Below are 20966 nucleotides of genomic sequence, written 5' to 3' on the forward strand. Positions count from 1 at the left end.
ACAAACGGGTACAAACTGGTGAAATCATAGTATAAGATTTGTTCACTGGGTTTTGGTTTGTAGTACAGGCATGTAGCATTTGTTCTACCACCAAAAAAAGCATCTCGAGGATTCAAAGGAGTTGGGAGCTTATTCTCAACTAGAAACTGCTTCAAAGAGGTGTCATCCTCCACCATGGCCCTCCATTCATGTTCCCAGATGCAGCGCACAGCATACCCCTGGCCCCTGAGGTACTCTTCTTTAATCTTAGTACGATTGTGCAGGCCTCCATATGTTGAATCAAGTAATTTGTTGAAGTCTTTTTCAGAGTAGCAGACAGGGCACCCATGAAAAAAACACCCGCGAAATTCAAAAGCTGTGGGAGTTCCATTTATGACAGCAAAACCATCCAAAAAATATTTGCCTACTTGCTTTTCACCCCCCTTCAGAGCATGCTGGATATTGAGATTCTCAGTGTGCTCTATATGCAACAACCATTGAATCGCTGGAGCTGAATACCTTTTCTGTGTCTTGTGATAATTGTCCAAAGGAGCTAATGCAATGGTATAGCTCTTCAAATACATGAACCGGTACTGGGCCATACAGACAGATGCCAGTGTGATATGTTGGAAGGGGTCAATGCCTCGAATCGCTATCTCCTCAACAATATCCCCCCCGACCCCCCTGAAACACTCTCGCTCAGTCATTTCCATCACCTGTTCCCTAAATCGAATACAGGCCTCTCTTAATATATCTACATCTTGTCTGCAATAGTAAGCCAGAGCCTTCTTTAGTTTAAACACAGTACCTGTATTAGCAGAGTGCCATTTCATGAATTCTTCTCTCTCCCCGGGCATCATGGTTTCAGGGCTGTAATACTTGATTTCAGGGAGTGGCCCCACATAGTCTTGATTGGCCATTGTATTGAACAAGTGGGGGAAATATCCTTTGCTGCCTTGAAACCCCATAGCTTTGGGTAATTTGCTTAATTTAAGGGGCAAAAATGAGAGGCTATCAATAAACCGGATCTTATAATCTGGCAGGGTGATACACAAAAGTTTCCCCCCTTGATTTATAAGCTGAACCCTAACCTTTTCACGGATCAATTGCTTCAGTACTAGGTACCCGTCATAACCTTTGGAGTTGTGAGCGATAAAAGTACATCCTTTAAACTTATGATTTATAAAATTCTTTACAAACTGCTCCAGGCATCTAACACCATAACAATCCCACCTCACAACATCTTTATCATCCTCATCCTTCAACATATCCCTGGCGCAGGCATAATTAGGTATATGGATGCCTGTCTCTTGACAGCATTCAAAATCATAAATAATATATCTTTTGCCAATTTGCGGCCGGTCCAACGAATTTAGAAAGCATAAATGCCCTTCCAAACTTTCAACCTTCTCAGAGCACTGTCCACACTTGGTTTCCTTGCACTTTTGTGGGGGCTAAAGACGTAAACCCCACACATTTCACAATATTCTTTATTCTTACAGTCTACTTTTCCCTCCATAGCAAGCTGTGTGTGTCTTTCAAGACACACCTTAGACCGGCAAAACTCTTTGCACCTACAGCAGCGCGCCTTCTCCCCCACCACCTGCTGGCATTCTTGGGTGAGGCAGGCTCTGCAGATATATTGACAGCCATGACTAAATTTGTGGTGGTAGGCTGTGTGGCAGAATTTACAGAAATAGCGTTCACCCAGGAAGCCCTTGATATTTTTGATGCCATAATAATGCTTGTCGTGTAACAATATAAACACTATTTTTTCTTGCTGGGGGCTACCTGTGACAAAAAACCGCCAACCGTCCTGCATATAAAACAAGATCTTTATAGTGACCCTTAAAGCTTCTTCAAAGAGGTGTATCTGAGAAAAGTCAATTCTGTTTTCTGTGGAAACACCCAGTCTATTGTGAAGTTCCCTGGCCCTGGTAATAATTTCTTGATTTCTAACATCCCCGCCAATCAGCCAGAGCAAACAGCTAGCAAAACATAGAAATTCACCTCCCACATTGAAATCTACTAGGTGCTGCCTTTTTTTCTCCAGCACTCTGGTGAGCAGCACAGTGCTTAACTTCCTAAGACCTCCCCCCTCCTTGTTCTTCACGACGGTAACCACTAATTGCAAATCACCCCCCCACAATATCTCGGCCTTACTTTGCAGCAGATTTTCAATACCGGTCAGAAAATCCTCAGCATTTAAATCATTGATATTCCTCCTAAGAGAAAAGAGAGGATGATTTAACCCCTCTGCATCCAGCCGTAGTTGAACAAAATCGTTTGGACCTATGTCCCTAGCAACATTATTCAAAAGAGGCTGTATCACATTATGAACAGCCTCTATAGCATCTACAAAAGACTGGATTCGGTCAAGATTAATAAATCTATAGCGTTGATAATATTCCACAGCCCTGAAATTCCTGATAGGCTTCTCCCATTCCTGTACCATATCCAAATAAACATTGTTCATATTCTGAGAGTTTGCAGAGTTAGGGGCTTGTAGCTGTGGTGTAGAATGACATATCTCCCCTTCTGGTTGAGATGCTGGCATGAAATCACATTTATGACTGTCTGCTGGGGATGCGGGAAGTCCACCTCCATGCATTTTTGCTTTTTTGCAGGCCGGCTCTGGTTAAACAAACAAACAAAAGGCTATCACCAACATTCCTAATAATGTAATACCGTTCCCCTACCTTTAGTTTCTAAAAAATAATACTAATGATTTTGTAGTTGGATAAAATGCTAAATATTATACCTCCTAACAGCATTCGTGTTGTGTAGCTTGTGCATGGCCGGGCCTCTTGGGGCTCCTGGGGTAATGTAAGGTCTACATAGGGCTGGTCATCCTCCCATTCTGAAGGAAAAAAAGCCCCCCAATGTTCAGAATTGTTGCAGAAATGTTTACCAGAATCTAAAATGTTATGAAAATATGAAAGACAAATACCTTCATACGCCCTCAAACATTCTGAGTCTGTCAATTGGTTCTCAATAGCAATAACTACTCCAGTAAATAGCTGATCATCCTCCCATTCTGAAGGAAAAGAGAAATCCTATGGTCAGATTTGTTGCAGAAATGTTTACCAGAATCTAAATGTGTGAAAAGTATGAAAGACAAATACCTTCATAAGCCCTCAAACATTCTGAGTCTGTCAATTCATTCTAGTGAAATAAAACAATCAATCAGTCAAACAAGCAAGCAGACAAGAATATTCTAAAACTCCATTTTGCATCTAAGTGTTTCAAAAATTAGCCATAAAACTACTTACAATAGTGGCTTCCATTCTGAAAAGGGTCTTCTTAGCAGATCAAATGGCTCCGGAGGTACAGATATGCCAGAAACCAGCAAATGTGACTAGACCAGTATGGACCCTGCTTTTGTATACGCTGGTGATGTCACAACTTAATCACATCAGAGGAGGTGTGCTTTTCACAACTTTTGCAAATCTGGCCAGCCCCGCCTCATCAGGAAAACCCAATTGAATAATACCCCTTGAGTTTTGATTAAATTGTGTTTAACATCTGCCAAAGTTAAACAGGGGACAGCAAAAGAAAAACATAATACATATTTCATGTGATTTGTAAAACCCATTTTATTATAAATTTCATAGCATTAAGAGATTCTTGTAATTAATTTCTGTTACATTTTGGCATATGAGCCTCTTCAGAGACAATGGCAATTCAGATTCAATCTTTGACATTAATGACAGTGGTTTACGGCTCTTTTCGATGCGCTGTATGAATGTCTTGACCTCATCAAGGGAACCCTGGGTGAAATATAAGTTATTCATTTTGTCAGAAATACTGATGATGATCCAGAGAACATGAGGCATAGAAAGTCTAAAGCATAAGCTTTTAATATGTTCTGTTTCACTGGTACCATCCACGTGGTCTTCATCTGATTGTAGACACCCCATTAAACAGTGGTGTAATATTTTAATAATACACGCTTTCAGAATCTGAGGCATGCTGACATTTTGAGACTCCGCGGTTTCTAAAGCAGGAAATAAGGTAGATTTAGGCTAGCTGTTTCAACCAATCAAAATACTGTTTTCTTAATTTTATATATATATATTTACTTACCATTTGATGTTTTGCAGAATCTGCAATAACAAGGTTTTATAAGTTTGTTCTCTTCAATGAAACTGTATAACTCAGGTCCTTTTCTTATTCTGCGCCCACGCTTGGGTGGTTTGGGGGTCAAATTTACATCAAACAAATCTCCATCAGAGGCTGCCATCTTCAAAAGACTGCTGGGGTTAAATCGCTAGCTGTTCAGGCCTGCCCACACAAACTCCCCTGCCCCTTGCAATGACACGCCCTTGAGCATTGCGCATGCCCAGATCACGGGGAGCATGACATGCCCGGGCATGTCCCTGCCCGCGCAAACTCCCCTGCCCCTTGCAATGACACGCCCTTGAGCATTGCGCATGCCCAGATCACGGGGAGCAAACTCCCCTGCCCCTTGCAATGACACGCCCTTGAGCATTGCGCATGCCCAGATCACGGGGGGCATGACATGCCCGGGCATGTCCCTGCCCGCGCAAACTCCCCTGCCCCTTGCAATGACACGCCCTTGAGCATTGCGCATGCCCAGATCACGGGGAGCAAACTCCCCTGCCCCTTGCAATGACACGCCCTTGAGCATTGCGCATGCCCAGATCACGGGGAGCATGACATGCCCGGGCACGTCCCAAACAAGGCCTAACCCCCCTTTTTTTACTAGCAGACAGACAGAAACACACATGGCTGCTTGCTGCTTGCCTCTTGTGAGCCTGGTTGGCTGCTTGCCTCTTGTGAGCATTTTAATTCCTGTTAATATTCCTTGTCTTTTGCTATAGTGGGAAGGCGGGCAGAATAAATTTTATTCAGGGTACAAATGGCAAAATATGTGTGTTTAGATTTTTTACAAAGGTAAAAACCAGCTGTGGGTTTTAAAAGGGGCTGTGTTTGTTTGTTTTTCCCCCTGCATTCGAGGAAATGCTTTTAAAACCACCTAGACATAAATACCTTTTAGAAAAAAATATCTTTTAGAAAAAAGGGGTTAAATGCAGGCTCTGGCTGCCTTTCAGGGGCTTCTTTTTCCCCAGCTTTTGAGGCACTGATTTTTAAAACTCCACAAAAATTAAAAGCATCGTTAGGCTAGAATGATTAGAAATAAAAAGCCTTTTTTTATTTTTTATTTCACAGCTCCCCAAAGTAGGGCTTGTTTCCCAAAAACACAGGCCTCTGCTAATTATTCACTTAGCTCTTTTGGGTTTTGAATGTCCATAGAAATAGTCTAGGGTTAACAGCTCCCCAAAGTAGGGCTTGTTCCCCAAAAACACAGGCCTCTGCTAATTATTCACTTTACTTAGCTCTTTTTGGTTTTGAATGTCCATAGAATTAGTCTAGGGTTAACCTAATCATGTACCCAGAGGATTGACTGCCAATCTTGATGGGATTAGGCCAAAACGTCACATCCGGAGGGTGGGGGCTGAGCACGTCACTTCCTTTTAGGGCTGTGCCCTGTTGACGTAATCAGCACGTGGGTTTGTTTACTTTGATGACGTCACTGATCAAAAGTGCTGATAATTTTCATTAAAAAAAGGTATACACTACTTCTACTATCCTATCCCTGGATCTTCTCTCTCCCTATCTGCATTGTTTAGAGCAGGGATGTCAAACTGCTGGCCTGCGGGCTGGATGCATTATAGCGAAACTGCACCCAACCCATTGCCGGCAATGGCAAAAAAGTTGCGATACATCGCTTCATGTCACGTGACGTTGAGAGTTTGACACCCCTGGTTTAGAGTTTACTTTCCCAGTCTCTACATGGCTACAGCAACATCTTGCATTTATGATTACACTATTGTTAAATTGCCATCTTATAAAATTGTTGATATGATAATATTTTATCCATACAGAGGGCTTTAAACATAGCAAATGAGCAGTAGCATGGCAGCTGGAAATACTTTGGAGGATTTCAGTATTTTTGATTTTACCTTTTTTTTATAAACCTCTTTTGTATGAAGCAATCTCTTGCTTTTTTGTTTATTTTTGAAAACCCTAAACAAGTGTACCTAAATACTGAAAAAGCATAAGTGAGGGCCCTGGCAGTTTAATGAACCATATTTACAGAAAAGGAAGATACCTCTGAGCATAAATGTGTAAATCTGGCTATTTGATGGACAAAGTCACACAGATCCATGCTGAGTTGGACTTTGACCAGGCAGATGGTGTGATCTGAGATGAGTTTGAGTTGGTGACCCTTGAGGAGATGAACAGGGTTCTCTGTTGTTAGTTCAACCATCTCTGTGTTGGACTCTCCTGAATAGTGACAGTGGTCATGGGAGAGATCTGCAACTGGATCCCTATGGTGGTATACCCTCTTCTCATGAAACCATTGTTGGACTCAACTATCTTAGACAACTAGCATCCAGGTGGGCTGCAGTTGCAGAAGACCCTGTAGGAAACATATTTTCTATAATCACTTCAGTCAAGCCAGAATTCAGTATGGATATAGTATTAGTCACACTTATTAAGACTCATGGCAGAGCTGGGATGGAAGGGGTGCCTCCATCCTCATGCTCCTTGATCTCCCAGATGCTCTCAGTATTGTTGAATATGTATCCTTCTGAACTGATCCCAGGAATAGGGCTATCATATTGTAATGTTTCTCTTCCTTCCTCCAGGGATAGTTCCATGGGGGTGTGGTGGGGGGCTGTGGTTGCTCTCTAGGCCTCTTCTTTGTGTGATGTCACTAGAGTTTGATGCTGTCTCCTCTCTTGTTCAACAGCTATATAAAACCACTGGGGTGAGTGTTATGTCCTGAGCCTGTGCAAGCAGGCTCGGGGCATAGCAGACGGTCCCGGGCGGGTGCAAGCTGCACGGGACCAGACAGGCTGTCGCCAGTACATGTGCGTATGCACGGGTGCTGGCGCACCAAAAGTAGCAGATTGACCCAGGAAAGGCCTATAAAAGGAGGCCGAGAGTTTTGGGCATTGCCGCCATATTCCAATGTAAGCTGAACTGAAGAATAAAGGTTTCCTGAGAACTACAACTGCTTCTCGTGTCATACCATTTTGCGACGGACTCAACAGTGAGGTAATCCACCAGTTTGCAATTTAGCATTGTTAGTTTATTGATGATGCCCAATTATGTATTTCAATCCCAGGCTGACAAATGAGGCTGGCAAAGTCTTTTCCCAGTGCCTGGAGGCTGTGTGGATAAAAAGAAACCAACTTTGACTCAATCCTACCAAAACTGAATGTCATTGTTATGATCATCTAGATATGGATTTTTCCTTCCTTGCTCCTGGATGTGGTTGCACTTCTCCATTCAGGAATGTATGGAATCAGCTTCTGCTCAAACAGCAGGTGGCAGCTACAGTCAAGGGAGGTTTTTTTTTCAGAATTCCATCTAGTTCCCTATTTGCACCTTTTCTTAGACTGGACAGCCCTTCAAGCAGTCACTTATGCCACTGTCACCTAACAGCTCAACTACAGGTAGTCCTCAGGTTATGACCATTCATTCAGCAACTGTTCAAAGTTACAATAGTGCTGAATGGTGCTGAACTAAAGGACTAAAGTGAATTTGTCAATGCCGATGGTATTCAAGTGGTGCTCCAGTTGTTTTGGGATTGCACCCAAGATGCCTATGACTACTGATATCACTTTTGCTTTCTTTTGCCACAGTCGTTCTCTTTCTATTTGCAGGTCTTTGTTATGGGCTTTTTCTTTCTGCAAGAAGAATCCAGTGTGTACTATAAAAGCGATCAAAATCCAATCTCCAGACTTTTTCTCCTTTGCTATACTTGGTGAAGCAGTGTTGTTGTGCAACTACATTAGCTAGTTGATTTCAAACTCTGATTCTTTCTGTTTTCATACTTATCTTTTCAGCCTAAAGTTTCATATGTCTAAATTATACATATAGAGTACAATGCTTTGTAATATTAATTGGCAATAAATCCCTTTAGTGTCAAGTGAGTCTAAATATGTAAGCAGCCTAAAACTACATAATCAAGCCTAAGCCTAGCAGAATATCTTGAGACTTACCCATAGGTATTTAACCTTAAGATTACACTGTCAATCTCATATTTAAGTTAAAATTATTACTTAGAAAGAAATAATACATGAATTTCTGAAATAATACATGAATTCAAACTTATTATCATGAATGCTCTCATAAAGAATACAAAAGAGACTAATATTTTCCCCTGGAAAGTTTCAACAATACAATGGATGAATAAATCGATGGCAGGAAACACTTACATATGAGACATACATTTTGGGAAAGAGATCTACAAATGTTGATCTTAAAGGCCTTCAGTTGTTTAAAAAAAGGCAGTAGCATCTCAAAGGTAGCTCTTTAGTTTTTAATTAAAAATAAATTGAATCAAATCATAGTCGTATAAAAGTTATATCAAGGGATGAACTCCAGCGTGCACCATTGTTAGGGACAGTCTGAGTCTTCTGATTCGAAGGCTGAAGAGCTTGACCTTGACTGAGAAGGTTCAACCTGTACCCCAGGAATTAGATGAAGAAAGTACATCAGAGGAAAAAGAGATACCGGCTGAGTCATCTGATTCAATGCTTGAGCCAGGCAAGGACTGCAGCCCAGCAATATATCTCAGCTTACCTAAGCTAATAATAAGGGCTACATACAAGAGATAGCTTTGGTTATTGGCTCTTGTAGTCAACAACATTAGAATTTGCTACCTGCGATTCTGCAAGCTGTTGTTGACTACATGAAACCTTGGACTGGAAATGAATTATTCTTCGATCTTCCTGTACCCGAGATTCATCTCTCCTGACTCTATTGCTAAAGTTAGAACTTGGGCTGGTGTGCGTTTGTGTGTGTGTGTATGTATGTATGCAGAAAGCCTTGAATTTGCAGGGTGTTTGGGGTTACTTCAGTAAAAGATTTATGACTGCAATAAATATATTGAGTTTATTATCAGAAAGCAGCTGGGTGTGTGTAATTGGCAGCATAGGACAATGGGGGAACCAAAGACACTTCCACACAATCAGGATTTTCATTTGCAAAACCCTTACAAAACAATTTGCAACCAAGTTGTTATTAATGGTCTGCTGAGTTCAAAATGAACACAGTGAAGCAATCACCACTTCTCTTCTTTTCTTTTAGCTGACCAACATCAAGGTGAACTTTTGCAGTGGTGTCTCCCATTAAGCAAAAAATAAAATAAATGGCTAGCCCTAGTCTTCTCTCTGTTTTTCAGTTCACGTATCTGTGTGCATTTGCCTTCTTATAATGAGAAAACTGACTGAATTGTTAATGTGGAAGCTATGGAAGGGGAACTTGACTGCAAAAGGAAACAAACAAACAAATGTATTAAAATATCCCCAGCTGTCTTGCCCATGTTCCTTCATTGCCTTTAAAGGTCTTTGTCAGTTGTAATAGCATGCTAGTAATTTTGCAGTAGGGTACATTTGCAAAATATTGCACGTTGCTGTAGGTGGTGGTGGTGAGATTAAATTCTAAACTATACATAGAGGAAGAGGTAAGATCTAGGACCAATCTCTGAATTTCTATGAAGGATGTAATTAAGAATGAATGGTTAGCTGTACCCAGTCTGAAGCAAGGGAAAAAATGGAACACGTACAATGTATGCAGAACTACAGTAAATCAAAGAAAAATACGCTATTGCTTACACAGCCAAAAATAATTTCATCTTCAACTCTGACAATGCTGTAAAATCAGCCTGAGCTGGAACAGAGGCCAGAATTGTGTACAGCACTATTGTATTATTGCTGTTATCCTTGGACACTCACTTCTAAAAAAAAAAATAAGTGAGAGTGTACATAATGTAATCCAAATAAATTTGAACAGGACTAAGTAATTCAAGTGCATGCAAATATTGGCTCACTGAATGTCTACGTCAAATAAATAACATCAGTCATAAATTCCATTTAACAACTGAATAATTGAAATTATTCAAGGACTCAGTGCTTACCTGACACAACTAAAAGAGGCTTAGTTTTCTTTGTGATTAATGTGGTTAACTACCATCCATAGACTATCATAAGGCGTTTCTTATTTTGAGTTCCTTAGTTGTTATTTTTTCCACGGTTCATTGACATCCCTACACGGAATTAATCAATAGTGCACTAAACATGAGCAACTTCCTTGTGGGTTGGGTTTGGGCTAACGTTTGGTTAAAACCTTCTTGTTCAATAAGCAGGTTTTTTTTCTTTGAAGCCAAGGATTTTGGGAGCATTCAGGCCTCCATCAGCAATGGACAGCGCTCCTGATTAGACAACCTCAGACATGCTGGAGATATGTCAAGCACCTGGGAAAAATCTGGCAGGACAAATGGACCTGGCACTCCACAATATTTGCAGTTCTTTTTTCCAAGCTCCCTCCCTTTACACTGCTTTTGCAGCTCTGGCTGAAATAACTTCCCCAGATTTAAGCCTCTTTTTGAAGAATGCATGGAGGAAACTTTTCAGGAGTATTATTCTGTCCAGTTCTTTTTGTTTTTCCCCTTCCTGGGTACCAATAGTGTGGAATTATTGACAGATAGCCAGGGTCTGTGGGGTGGAGTTGGGAGAGAGAACAGAATTTCCTGCAAAATTCAATAACAGAAAGCTTGGGGCCCTGAAATCCCTTGCTAAATCTCCTCCTCCTCCTCTTCCTTTTACTCCTTTCGTCTTTTTGGTGATTAAAATAATGCCTTACAATCACCCTAGGAACAACCTCAGTGAAATTCCAGAGGCGAGGTGGGATTCTGGCCTAAAGGAAATGAATGAAACCTGGAAAGGAGTGATTGCCTGTTTTGGGGTAGTGGTCTTCCTTCTGATGACCATTGGGATTATTTATTGGCAAGTAGTGGATCAGCCAAACACAAACTGGATCCTGAGAAGTAGTACCAGTGGTCTGACCTGGGATCGAAAAGATCACAGTCTCATCCTTCAGACTTTGAAAGAAGAAAGAACCTTGCTAAAGATTCACATGGGAAGCTTCCCAGATGTGGAGATACCTTTCATAAAGAACATGTGTTGGCAGAATCGGTCTGAATTCTGTTACATCTGGGAAGCTATAGTTGAACTGAAGGTCTTCCTGGACTCCGACTCTTCTCCCAACAACGAGTGTTACAACATCAACTGGACTCCCCTTCACTGCCAGGTGAAAGTAAAGGTAACTAATTATAGCTTTTCTTTATTTCCTTCTATTGTATTCTCTAAATAACTTTATAACAAGGCAAATTCAGCTGTGGTGAGGTCAAGATAGTAATGATGTGAAGAAAGAATAGGCTTTTGGCCAGCTTGGACTTCAGACTGATAACTACAGTAGCAAACAGTTGCTGCACTGAACTTAGTTTTTAATTGTAAACATAGAAAATCTTTATTTCTACCTTCCCACCATACAGAGGTATGTCAAAAGAATCTAGAGAGGGATTCTCCTGCATAAATGCTGTGAAAATCTCAAGATGCAGGAGGTAATGGATCATATAAAGCTGGCGCTCATAAAATTAAAAATGGCAATTGTACTATAATTAAATCCCAAAGTGATTTCAGTGCAGAATTGTGAGTTAATGGAAGATACTTTCATTTAATGAAGCTTCAAGCAAAGCATTCTCTCAGAGCCGTTTCTTGAAAGAATGTGGTTCCTTCATTTCTAAGAATGAGGCAGTCACTTTACTTCCCTTCCATTTGCTAACTGAACTTCCCTTATTCTCCTCTAGTTCTTGCAACACCTCCCCCCCCCAAAAAAGGTTATTGTGCAGGCACCAGCCACATCTACCCAAAAGGCTCTTTCTGCTTCTCCAAGGCTGGAGGATACCAAAAGGAGTCTGGAAGGCACCACAAAATTTGTCAACAAGGCAAATTATGTTGTCTCTTTCCTTGGATTAAGTGGATGTGACTTCCATCAGTATGAAATTATTGAATCCAAGCTATCTTGCATAGCTTAATTGTTGAAAAGATGCTACAATAACACTATCAAATATATACAATAGTGTCAAAAATAACAAACTGAGGTATATGAGTGGTCACCAAAGTTAAACGTCCAAATGACAGCAGAATTCTTCCTTGCTATATTTACTCTGTCTATGTGTGAGAGAATACTGTATGTGAGAAGGCTTTAGATCAGTGGTTCCCATTTGGGGTCGAACGACCATTTCACAGGGGTCGCCAAACAAGGCTGTCCGCCATTTTTCCCCCTTTTCTTTGGCCACGCCCCTGGCACCCGGTGATGTATAAGTGGTTGGGGGTCACCATAAATTGGGGAACTGTATTATGGGGTCGCGGCATTAGAAAGGTTAAGAACCACTGCTTTAGATTAATTTCAAACTAACAGATGTCTTTCTACCAGAACCAAAATGTAAGAACTGTGCTGTTCTTTGGACATGCAAAGCTGGAAAAGATGTGTTTTCAGATGCACGTATGGGCTTACACAATTGGAAATAGTCTACCGTGAGAAATGAGCTCTCCTTCCAAACAAATATCTTAATGATTGAGATTTTGCAAAATGAATGTTGCAGCTAAGAGATTTTATATTTGAGATTAAGGACAATGGAAATGCAATGTTAATTAAAGAAACTTTAATGAAAATGTGTTTTGTAATTAACTACTGATCTCTGTTTTTTGCCCCCTTTCTGGTTTCTTTGTATACACTGTCAATCAAAAGGCATTATGCAGAGCTTTTATCTTTTCTTTCTTTCTTCTCAACACTTTTATGGGAAAAGGAGGAAAAAGAGATACTGTGGAAAACAGTGAAATACAGCAGCACCTGAATTGCCAGACACTTTCACAGCTTCAAAAAATTGCCTCATTTGGGAATTATTTACTAATATATTAGGCATTCCTGGAAAATAAATTCAAAATTGATGCTATGTGAGAAATGCTTTTCCATTTCAAAATTCTGGAAAGACAGCACGAGAAGGAAGAAATCATAACAGAAATAGTATAAACAGTGGAATGAATTTGCTCTGTTTTAAGCATGAGGATTATGCTAGGTTAACTTTCGTCCATCACAGTGAATCATAATTCTTTTTTTTTTTTTAGAGGTCCACCAACTGCAGCATAAATAACGCCAAATCTTTTCAGAGTCAGATCTTGGTGACTTGAAAGACGAGAGACCACATATAAATTCTAAAAGGTCTTGTTATATCTTCTGCTAGGGTTCTCCAAATTTGGCAACTTTAAGTCTTGTGGATTTCAACTCCCAGAAATGAAGTCCACAGTCCCAGAAATGTCTCAGAGAACTTCCAGCTAGTTAGCTTTCCATCTCCCAGCCCTTTGGATCCCAACTTAAAATATGCTTGAGACTGATTTGGGCAGTTTTAATAATTTTGTAATAGTTTAAGCTATTTGAATAGCATTTTGAAAGAGTACAACTGTAAAACAACCCTTAACATTTAAACCTCAATTTTAAATGACTCCAATAATGAAAGACCTCTAGTCCTTTGAGATCCATACATTCAGATCTGACCTAAGGTCATCCAATTAAAAAAAAATCCCAGTTGAATCAGGACAGATAAAAGTGTTTTTCTTTTTACACAGTGCATAATTAAACTTTGGAAATTACTACCACAAAATGTAGTGCTGTGTACAGGTTGGCTGGCTTCAAAAAATGGGTTGGACCATTTCATGGAAGTCATGGGGATCAATAGCTATTAGCCTAGTTAACAGTGAAGGCCATCTGCTGCTTCTTTGTGCAATTGGTTGTCCACTGTGAGAATGAACTGCTGGACTTGATGGGATGACAGTTTTTAGAATACCACTGTTGAGCATGAGTGGAATCATAGAGGTGTTTAAAATCAGTATATTGGATCCATTCCATCCTGAGGAACCACAGAGACATAACAAGGCAATGCCAGCCATTTATCAAAGTTATTAGTAAGCTCAGAGTTGAATCAATTATAACCATATGTGAAGCTGATGTCACTATTCAGATTATTCATGTTCGTAAAAGATTGTATATACTGTACAGGAACCTTCTACTGATATTATAACAACTATGGATTGGTTTGAAGATAGAATCTGCTCAGACAAAGCCGTTCTTCACATTCTGCTGTCTTCTATACAGTAGAAGTGCTTTGTGGATAACAGGCAAACAAAAAGTCTAACAATGGCAGTGTTCTGTAAGAGACCAGTGTTCTGTAACTAGCAGCATTTCTGTATGCCAGCTAAGCTAAAGTTTGAATAGACCTCCATTAAAGAGAGCAGAGGATTCAAAAAGAAAGTATTACCTTAATCAATACAGAAGTATTTCTAATATAGGAATTGAACTTTTAGCCATGTAAATAAATCCTGACAGCCATCTTGTAACATCCAGAGAAAGTGGCTTTTCAAATGAAAGATAATAATTTTGGTAATAAGCAGTAAATACAGAAATTACCCCTTCGAGGGACTTATTATTATATGCTGCCTGCTTGTTTTTTTTATGGCAACATGGTAAATCTTTGTTAATAATAGGAGCGCAGGATGGATTAATCAAGTCACATTATATTTTAATTGGCTTACACTGACATATACCATTGCCTTCAGCAGTCTTTTTCTAAATCTTATCCTTTGGAGTTCTCTAATATCGTTCTCAATTTGTAATAGCAAAACTTTTGACCCTGCATAAGAACACCATTATTTTAATTATGTTATTCTAAAGAATCCTGTTAATTATATATTTTTAAATCAAAAAGGATATTTTCAATCAGATCATTTATAACTGGATTTCAGTTTTACAAAAGACCTTTTCATAAAAGGAGCCACAGAAAATAAAATACATTTACCGTACATTTACTGAAAGCTAATATGGTAAAAAAAGAAATCTATTCTCTAATTTCACAAAGATATTCTTCCCCGACAGAATAGGCTTCTTATTTTTCCACCTCATTCGAAGGTTACTTTAGAATTTATTTTGATAACAATTGCACATTTTTGTTTTTAAATATACTCATTATTATAAAGTAGTGAATGGAGGGAGGGGTAGTTGTTGCTACATTTTTCTTCAATTTTCTGCAGCCACCTTGGCTACCCAACTCACTGATTTGAAAAATATAAGAAAAAAATCCTTCATAATTTCCCTGAAGCATAGAAAGATATAGGAGAACTGCAGATCACCAGATAGATAATAACATAGTAAAAGAATTAAGTATGATAATAGATTGGATGAAGGCTAATACATTGAAGTTCATATCAGACAAGTAAATGGTATTATTACCCATCTCAGTAAGTTTCAATCTGTTCTGAAAATATTTACACCCCTCTTGAAAAATTGGTCCCATAATTTGGGGATGCTTCTGATTTAGGGTTGAAAGAAATGGCACTTTGATTTTGATGACTTGAAGTATCCTTTATAGCAGGGCTTTTCAACCTTTTCACCCATTGTACCACTTTTAGGATATGGCAACATTCTGAGTACCACCAGTCTCCTAGCAAGGTGTCAAAAACTTGATGACCCCCCCCCAAAAAAGGAAAAAAGTGATAAAGTACAGGTAGTCCTTGACTTACAACAGTTCGCATAGTGACTGTTCGAAGTTACAATGGCACTGAAAAAGTGCCCCCAAGACACAGCCGAGCAAGACACCTGCCTGCCCACACGGCGGCGCTCTTCCTCCTGTGTGAGGTTTCCATTGTTGTGAGCATTTCTGTTGAAGATTGGCAGCAGGGGTGGGATGGAGGGTGTTTGGTTTTTATTCCCCCCATCTGCTGGGTGGTTGCAGCAGGTTTTGGTCCCTTCACATGATCCTGGGACACTGTGACGTCATAAATATGAATCAGTTGCCAAGCATCTGAATGTAAATCACAAGACTCTGGAGATGCTGCAACATTCCAGCTGATCGGTGCTTTTTCTGGGCTCAGCAGAAGTGCCAAGATCAGTGCTGCTTTCCAGCTGATTGGTGCTTCTTCGGGGCTCAGCAGAAGCGCCAGGATCAGCGGCAAGCTGCAGCTGGAGCCTGCACTGATCCTGGTGCTTCCACTGAGCCCTGACAGCCCCGAAGAAGTGCTGATCAGCTGGAAAGCGGCACTGATCCTGGCGCTTCCGCTGAGCCCTGACAGCCCTACAGCTCCAGCCATCTCTCAGGCTTGTGCAGTGCTGCCACTGGTTCAGCTCATTCCCCTCCCCCACTACCATTTTTCTAAGATGATCACGTACCACTTGCAGGTGCCAATGTACCACAGGTGGTGCCCGTACCACTGGTTGAAAAGCCCTGCTTTATAGCATGCTGTATTTCTTCTGGACAAAAAATGCAGGTAGTCCTCGACTCACAACCACAACTGAGCCCCAAATTTTCATTGCTAAGCAAGAGAATTGAGTTTTGTCCCATTTTACAACCTTTCTTGCCACAGTTGTTAGGTTAATCACTGCAGTTGTTAAGTGAGTAATCTGGCTTCCCCACTGCTTGTCAAAAGGTCACAAAAGATGATCACATGATCCGAGACACTGCAACTGCATGGCATGCAATAAATGCCCATTGCCAAGCATCCAAATGTTGATCACGTGACCGTGACTGCTGTAATCGATGTAAGTGTGAAAAATAGTCATAAGTCACTTTTTTCAGTGCCAATCACTAAATAAAAGTTCGTAAGATGAGGACTTCTTATACTACAGTATCAATTACATACATTTTCTAGTAACCTCTTGATTGAATAACTATGATTTGTGGTATGTGGGACCTTCAAAACAAAGCTGCAAAGTTGTATTGGAAAACAAACAATATGATCTTATCTTGCCAGAGTTTCATCAGCTGCAATGATCACCAGTTAATTTCTGAGCTCAATTTAGTGTTTTGGTATTGTTTTTTTACAGCACTTAGGGCTTGGGCGAAAATATCCAGGAATGCCTTCACTTTTATGTCCTTGTCCCAGCTCTTTGTTCATTTAGTGGCCCTCTTCCCATGTCCTTACCAAGTGAAGTAAGGCAGGAGGCTTCAGGAAAGAGGACCTTCATCCTCCAGTGTATGTGACCTTGTTTAGCAAGCTGTCCTCATACCTTTTATGATATGATATATTAAACCCAGCCAGATCATAGCCTATCCTCAGAAGCTGATTGTGCTAAAAAAATCTCTTCATTCAAGAAAGCACAAGATTTCATTTTTTTAATCTTGTATTTTGCTTTACAGGATTGCTTTTCCATGATAAATGTCTCCTGGTATGGGGGAGCCAGTGTCAGTAGACAGCACTGGCCTCTGAATAGTATGAACATCAAATCCCAACCGTTCACTATCAGTAACCTTAGTAAAAGCCCAAATGCTTTTGGCTCTGTCTTAGAAAGATATTTTTTGGGATCCACTGGTAAGTTTCCTTGTCTTATTTGATGTCCTAAATTGTAGTGTCTAAATACAATAGCACACACAGTTTTGAAAACTTAGTTAAAAACAGCTGTCAGGGCATTGGGTAAAATGGATTACGACAAAATTTTGGATAACTACTTTGTTGTCCTAACTGATTATCGGAAAGAGGCCAGAAATGTTTGTACAGTCTTCTGGCTCCAATGCTAAAACAGCTTGGCCAGCAATGGCTACCACTGTTTGCCCTTATTAGTAGGAGGAAGTGTTACTGCTTTATTATCTGGGATGTCTTATTATGGTCCCAAGTATTATTCTTCATTTCTGAAAGACTAAGAGGAGACGGGCAGCTATTTACCTTAAGTATTGACCACCCCAGAACTGAGAGTAATTTGTCATATTTCTAATAACATAGTTCAGTCTGTGCATTATGCACAATGGTATCTACTTGCTTGTGCAACAATGCATGAGACTAGGCCATCTTTGCCCATATGAGGACTTCCAAATGTGTTGAGACAACTCTGAGAATGTCCTGGGAGGGCACTCTCAGAGAGCTTCTAAGAATCAAGCTCAATTCAAAAGAGTTCCTACCTTAAGGAACAGAAGGAATCTGCCCAGCCTACGCTATCAAGAAGAGAGGGATTGCTTAGGATGTAAAACTTACATGAGATTGAAGAGGCATGGTGTGACCAAAGACAGTCCTTCTCCAGAACAGTTGATGTAGAAGATTTACCCCATGAAACACATCACATATCCCAAGAAGTTGACTTTCCACAGAGCTGTCAAAATGATAGTCATAATGATAGTATTTCACCTGGTTTTTGGTAACACAGTTGCAGTTATCTGATTGATTATTGGTCCTAGGCTGTTATCTTTTTAACATATGAGCTTTATATATTGTACCCCTAATTTGTAACTCACCCTTAGTCTTGGGAGTTAGGCACTACAGGTACTCTTTGGTTTACAACCACTTGTTTAGCGACCATTTGAAGTTACAGTGGCCCTGAAAAATTGCCATTGTTATGATCATCTTTCACACTTACAATAGCATCTCCATAGTCACATGATCAAAAATTAGATGCTTGGCAACTGGCATGTATTTATGACAGTTGCAGTGTCCCAGGGTCATGTGATCCCCATCTTCTGACAAGCAAGTGCCTTGCTCAGCATAGGATTTTGGGCTTGATTGTGGTCATAAATCAATGACTACCTGTATATAAATTCAAATGAATGCATGAATGAATGTGTCTGCTTTCGATTCTTCAGGGCATGAACAGTCCCTAATACTGTTTGTTAGGCTAAGAAAACAAAAGACCAAATGTGTTTTTTCTGCTTTGTAATTCTGCTTAGAATTGTCTGATGGTCAAGGGAGACTTTAACAAGGTTCCAAATATGTGAAGAGGGGATGTATGGAATGGAATTATAAATTTAAATCTATCTAAGAATAGGACAGAAATATGGTCCAAAACTGAATAGGGATGCAGGTACTTTCCATATCTTAAAATATCTTCTTCAAAAGGACTAGACAAGGAGAACCTATTTCACCCTTCCTTTCCATCTTAAGTGGCATAAACAACATGATAGCATTAAAAACATTTGCCACACTTTACATTGTAAAGCATTTTTAATGTTCTAAGTGTGAACTACTGAGCTTCTGGTAACCTAGTGTCTCTGGCCTGTCCCATTTTAGTTGATCAAGGGGAAATGCTTGCTCCTGAAGAAAGATTTGTCACAGTTCAGAACTGAGTATCATACTGTGAAGAGAATTTATTGCCAGGCTCAACAAGTCTGAAAATCAGGGAACGCCTCTCTCATATAGTGTTTGGCTTGGAGAGACTATTGATTAAAAAGAGATCTAATTACTCAGAGTTTCCATCAATGTTTGTAGACTATGGAATTAATTATATCTATTATACCTATTCCATCTGTAAACAACAGAATGTTTATGCAATCTCACCCATAAGTAACATAAATAAAATAATGTAGTCATACATATAAGGCTCGTGTGACTTTATCATACAGTATACACACTCATACATAAAGACCCATAGTCCTCTATTGTATTAGAACTCCCATTTACAAGGATAAAGGTGAAGGGAGCTGTAATCCAAAACAACCCAGCACTAGGCTGGGTTGACAAATTAAGATACTAACTAAAAAGTAAAAAATCAACATCTTCAAAGAGGAATGGGGGACGGTTCTTATTTCCCACAGCATACATCAAACATTATTTCAGCATATGCTAGCATGTAGTCCATCTTGGCTGACTATACTGGGAATCTGAAAACAACATGTGAGAAGAAAGCAGTTGCAAACCACTTTGGAACTTTATCTTTCACAAAGAAAAATTATATTGAAAAAGTATTTAATGATTCATGAATAACGCTTTTCTGTATATTATCATTGAAGGAGTGACCATGATGATGGTTTCAGATACACCAATCTCTCTCTCAGTGGAGAGAAACAAACATTTTTGCCTTGAAAATACCCCTGGCACAGACATGGCTTCCCTGCAGTACACTGTGTGCGTGAGTCAAAATATCACATCTGCTCATCAGGAACTGGGAAGTCGACTTCTGAGACAACAACCAAGGTTGCCAGATACAGACATACTTAGGTAAGAATTAAGTGAAATGTTGTAGGGTTGTCTGATATCTCAAGCAGTTATTTAATGACAAGATCTAGGAATTCTGGGAGTTGTTGTCCTTACATATTAAAAGGGCTCCAGACTGGGAGAAAAAGTCACAGACATATAGCTTGATCCTAAATCAGACTGAAAAGTTCACTATGACTCCCAAAGATGCAGGGACGTATTGCCCTTTTGAGCGGAGTACAAAAAAACTGTAATGTAAGACCTAAAATAGTTGAAAAACATAAAGAAATCAGGAGAACTCTATCAACAAAAAGTCCTGTGCTTATATGTATAGCATATGACTGTAGGGGAAGGAGTGGCAGAATCTGGGGGCGGAATTAAAAGAGTAATCAACCTAGAATCTCTACATAACCACAAGTGAGCTAAGTCCTCCCAAATCCATTAACTTCTAGCAGGTGCTAACTGTCAATTAAGGATATTCCTGTGCTTAGGTATCAGCAGCAATAAATCATTTTAATTTGGATGGACCTGATCTCTTGCGCCTGACATTGACCTATCTAATAATCACTCTATCTACTGTGTCCCTCACCCTTGGAAACCAAGATAAGTGTGGCCTGCCTATAAAACTATTAAAATATATATATTATTTTTCTCGTCACAAAATCTGTGATCCAGGCAATTCAATTGTTGTTAAATCAAGCAAGACTTTTCTTTTTAACAGGTTACCAGTCTGGAGGTATTATGGTATGGCTGATTCTTTTGCTCAAATGGAGCGAGGACTGAGATCTTTCTACAATAAGCTTCAAACACATAATCTTGGGGAGGGCATAATTGCTCTCAGTGAAGAGTCTACAATGGTACTTCGAAATTTGGTATGTGCAGCAAATCCAAGTATTATCCACAAAGTTCATTCCTCAACAATTTTTAATTCTAATATTCTGCATTAAATTATAGTTCAGAATATCATTCGTCAAATGCTTGGCGAACAAATCTTTTTCCAAGCCACTGGGTATTTCCTTGATTATGACAGTATTTAATAGCTATTGGTGTACTTACTAGCTGTAATTGTTAGAGTTTTAACATCTTACAAAGATTTATTACAGAAAGAAAAAGGAAGGAAAGAAGGAAGGAAGGAAGGAAGGAAGGAAGGAAGGAAGGAAG

The 20966-nt window shown here is 39.8% G+C and overlaps 1 protein-coding gene across 3 annotated transcripts in view; it reads left to right on the forward strand.

The window, feature by feature from the left end:
* Positions 1–20966, forward strand: part of LOC120302601 (SITS-binding protein-like) — a 61590-nt gene that overhangs the window by 11389 nt on the left and 29235 nt on the right. For 2 of the 3 annotated variants that reach the window (XM_039331258.1, XM_039331260.1), the window contains exons 1-4: positions 10128–11121; positions 17048–17219; positions 19622–19829; positions 20527–20677. In XM_039331258.1, the coding sequence (XP_039187192.1) occupies positions 10654–11121; positions 17048–17219; positions 19622–19829; positions 20527–20677 (999 nt within the window). In that variant the 5' untranslated portion in view covers positions 10128–10653. Of the gene's footprint in view, positions 1–10127; positions 11122–17047; positions 17220–19621; positions 19830–20526; positions 20678–20966 lie in introns of those variants that run through there. The other variant, XM_039331259.1, reaches the window with a different exon arrangement.

This window comes from Crotalus tigris, unplaced genomic scaffold (assembly GCF_016545835.1).
Source record: "Crotalus tigris isolate CLP2741 ecotype Arizona unplaced genomic scaffold, ASM1654583v1 scf7180000024436.1354646, whole genome shotgun sequence".
In the NCBI taxonomy this organism is placed as follows: Eukaryota; Metazoa; Chordata; class Lepidosauria; order Squamata; family Viperidae; genus Crotalus; species Crotalus tigris.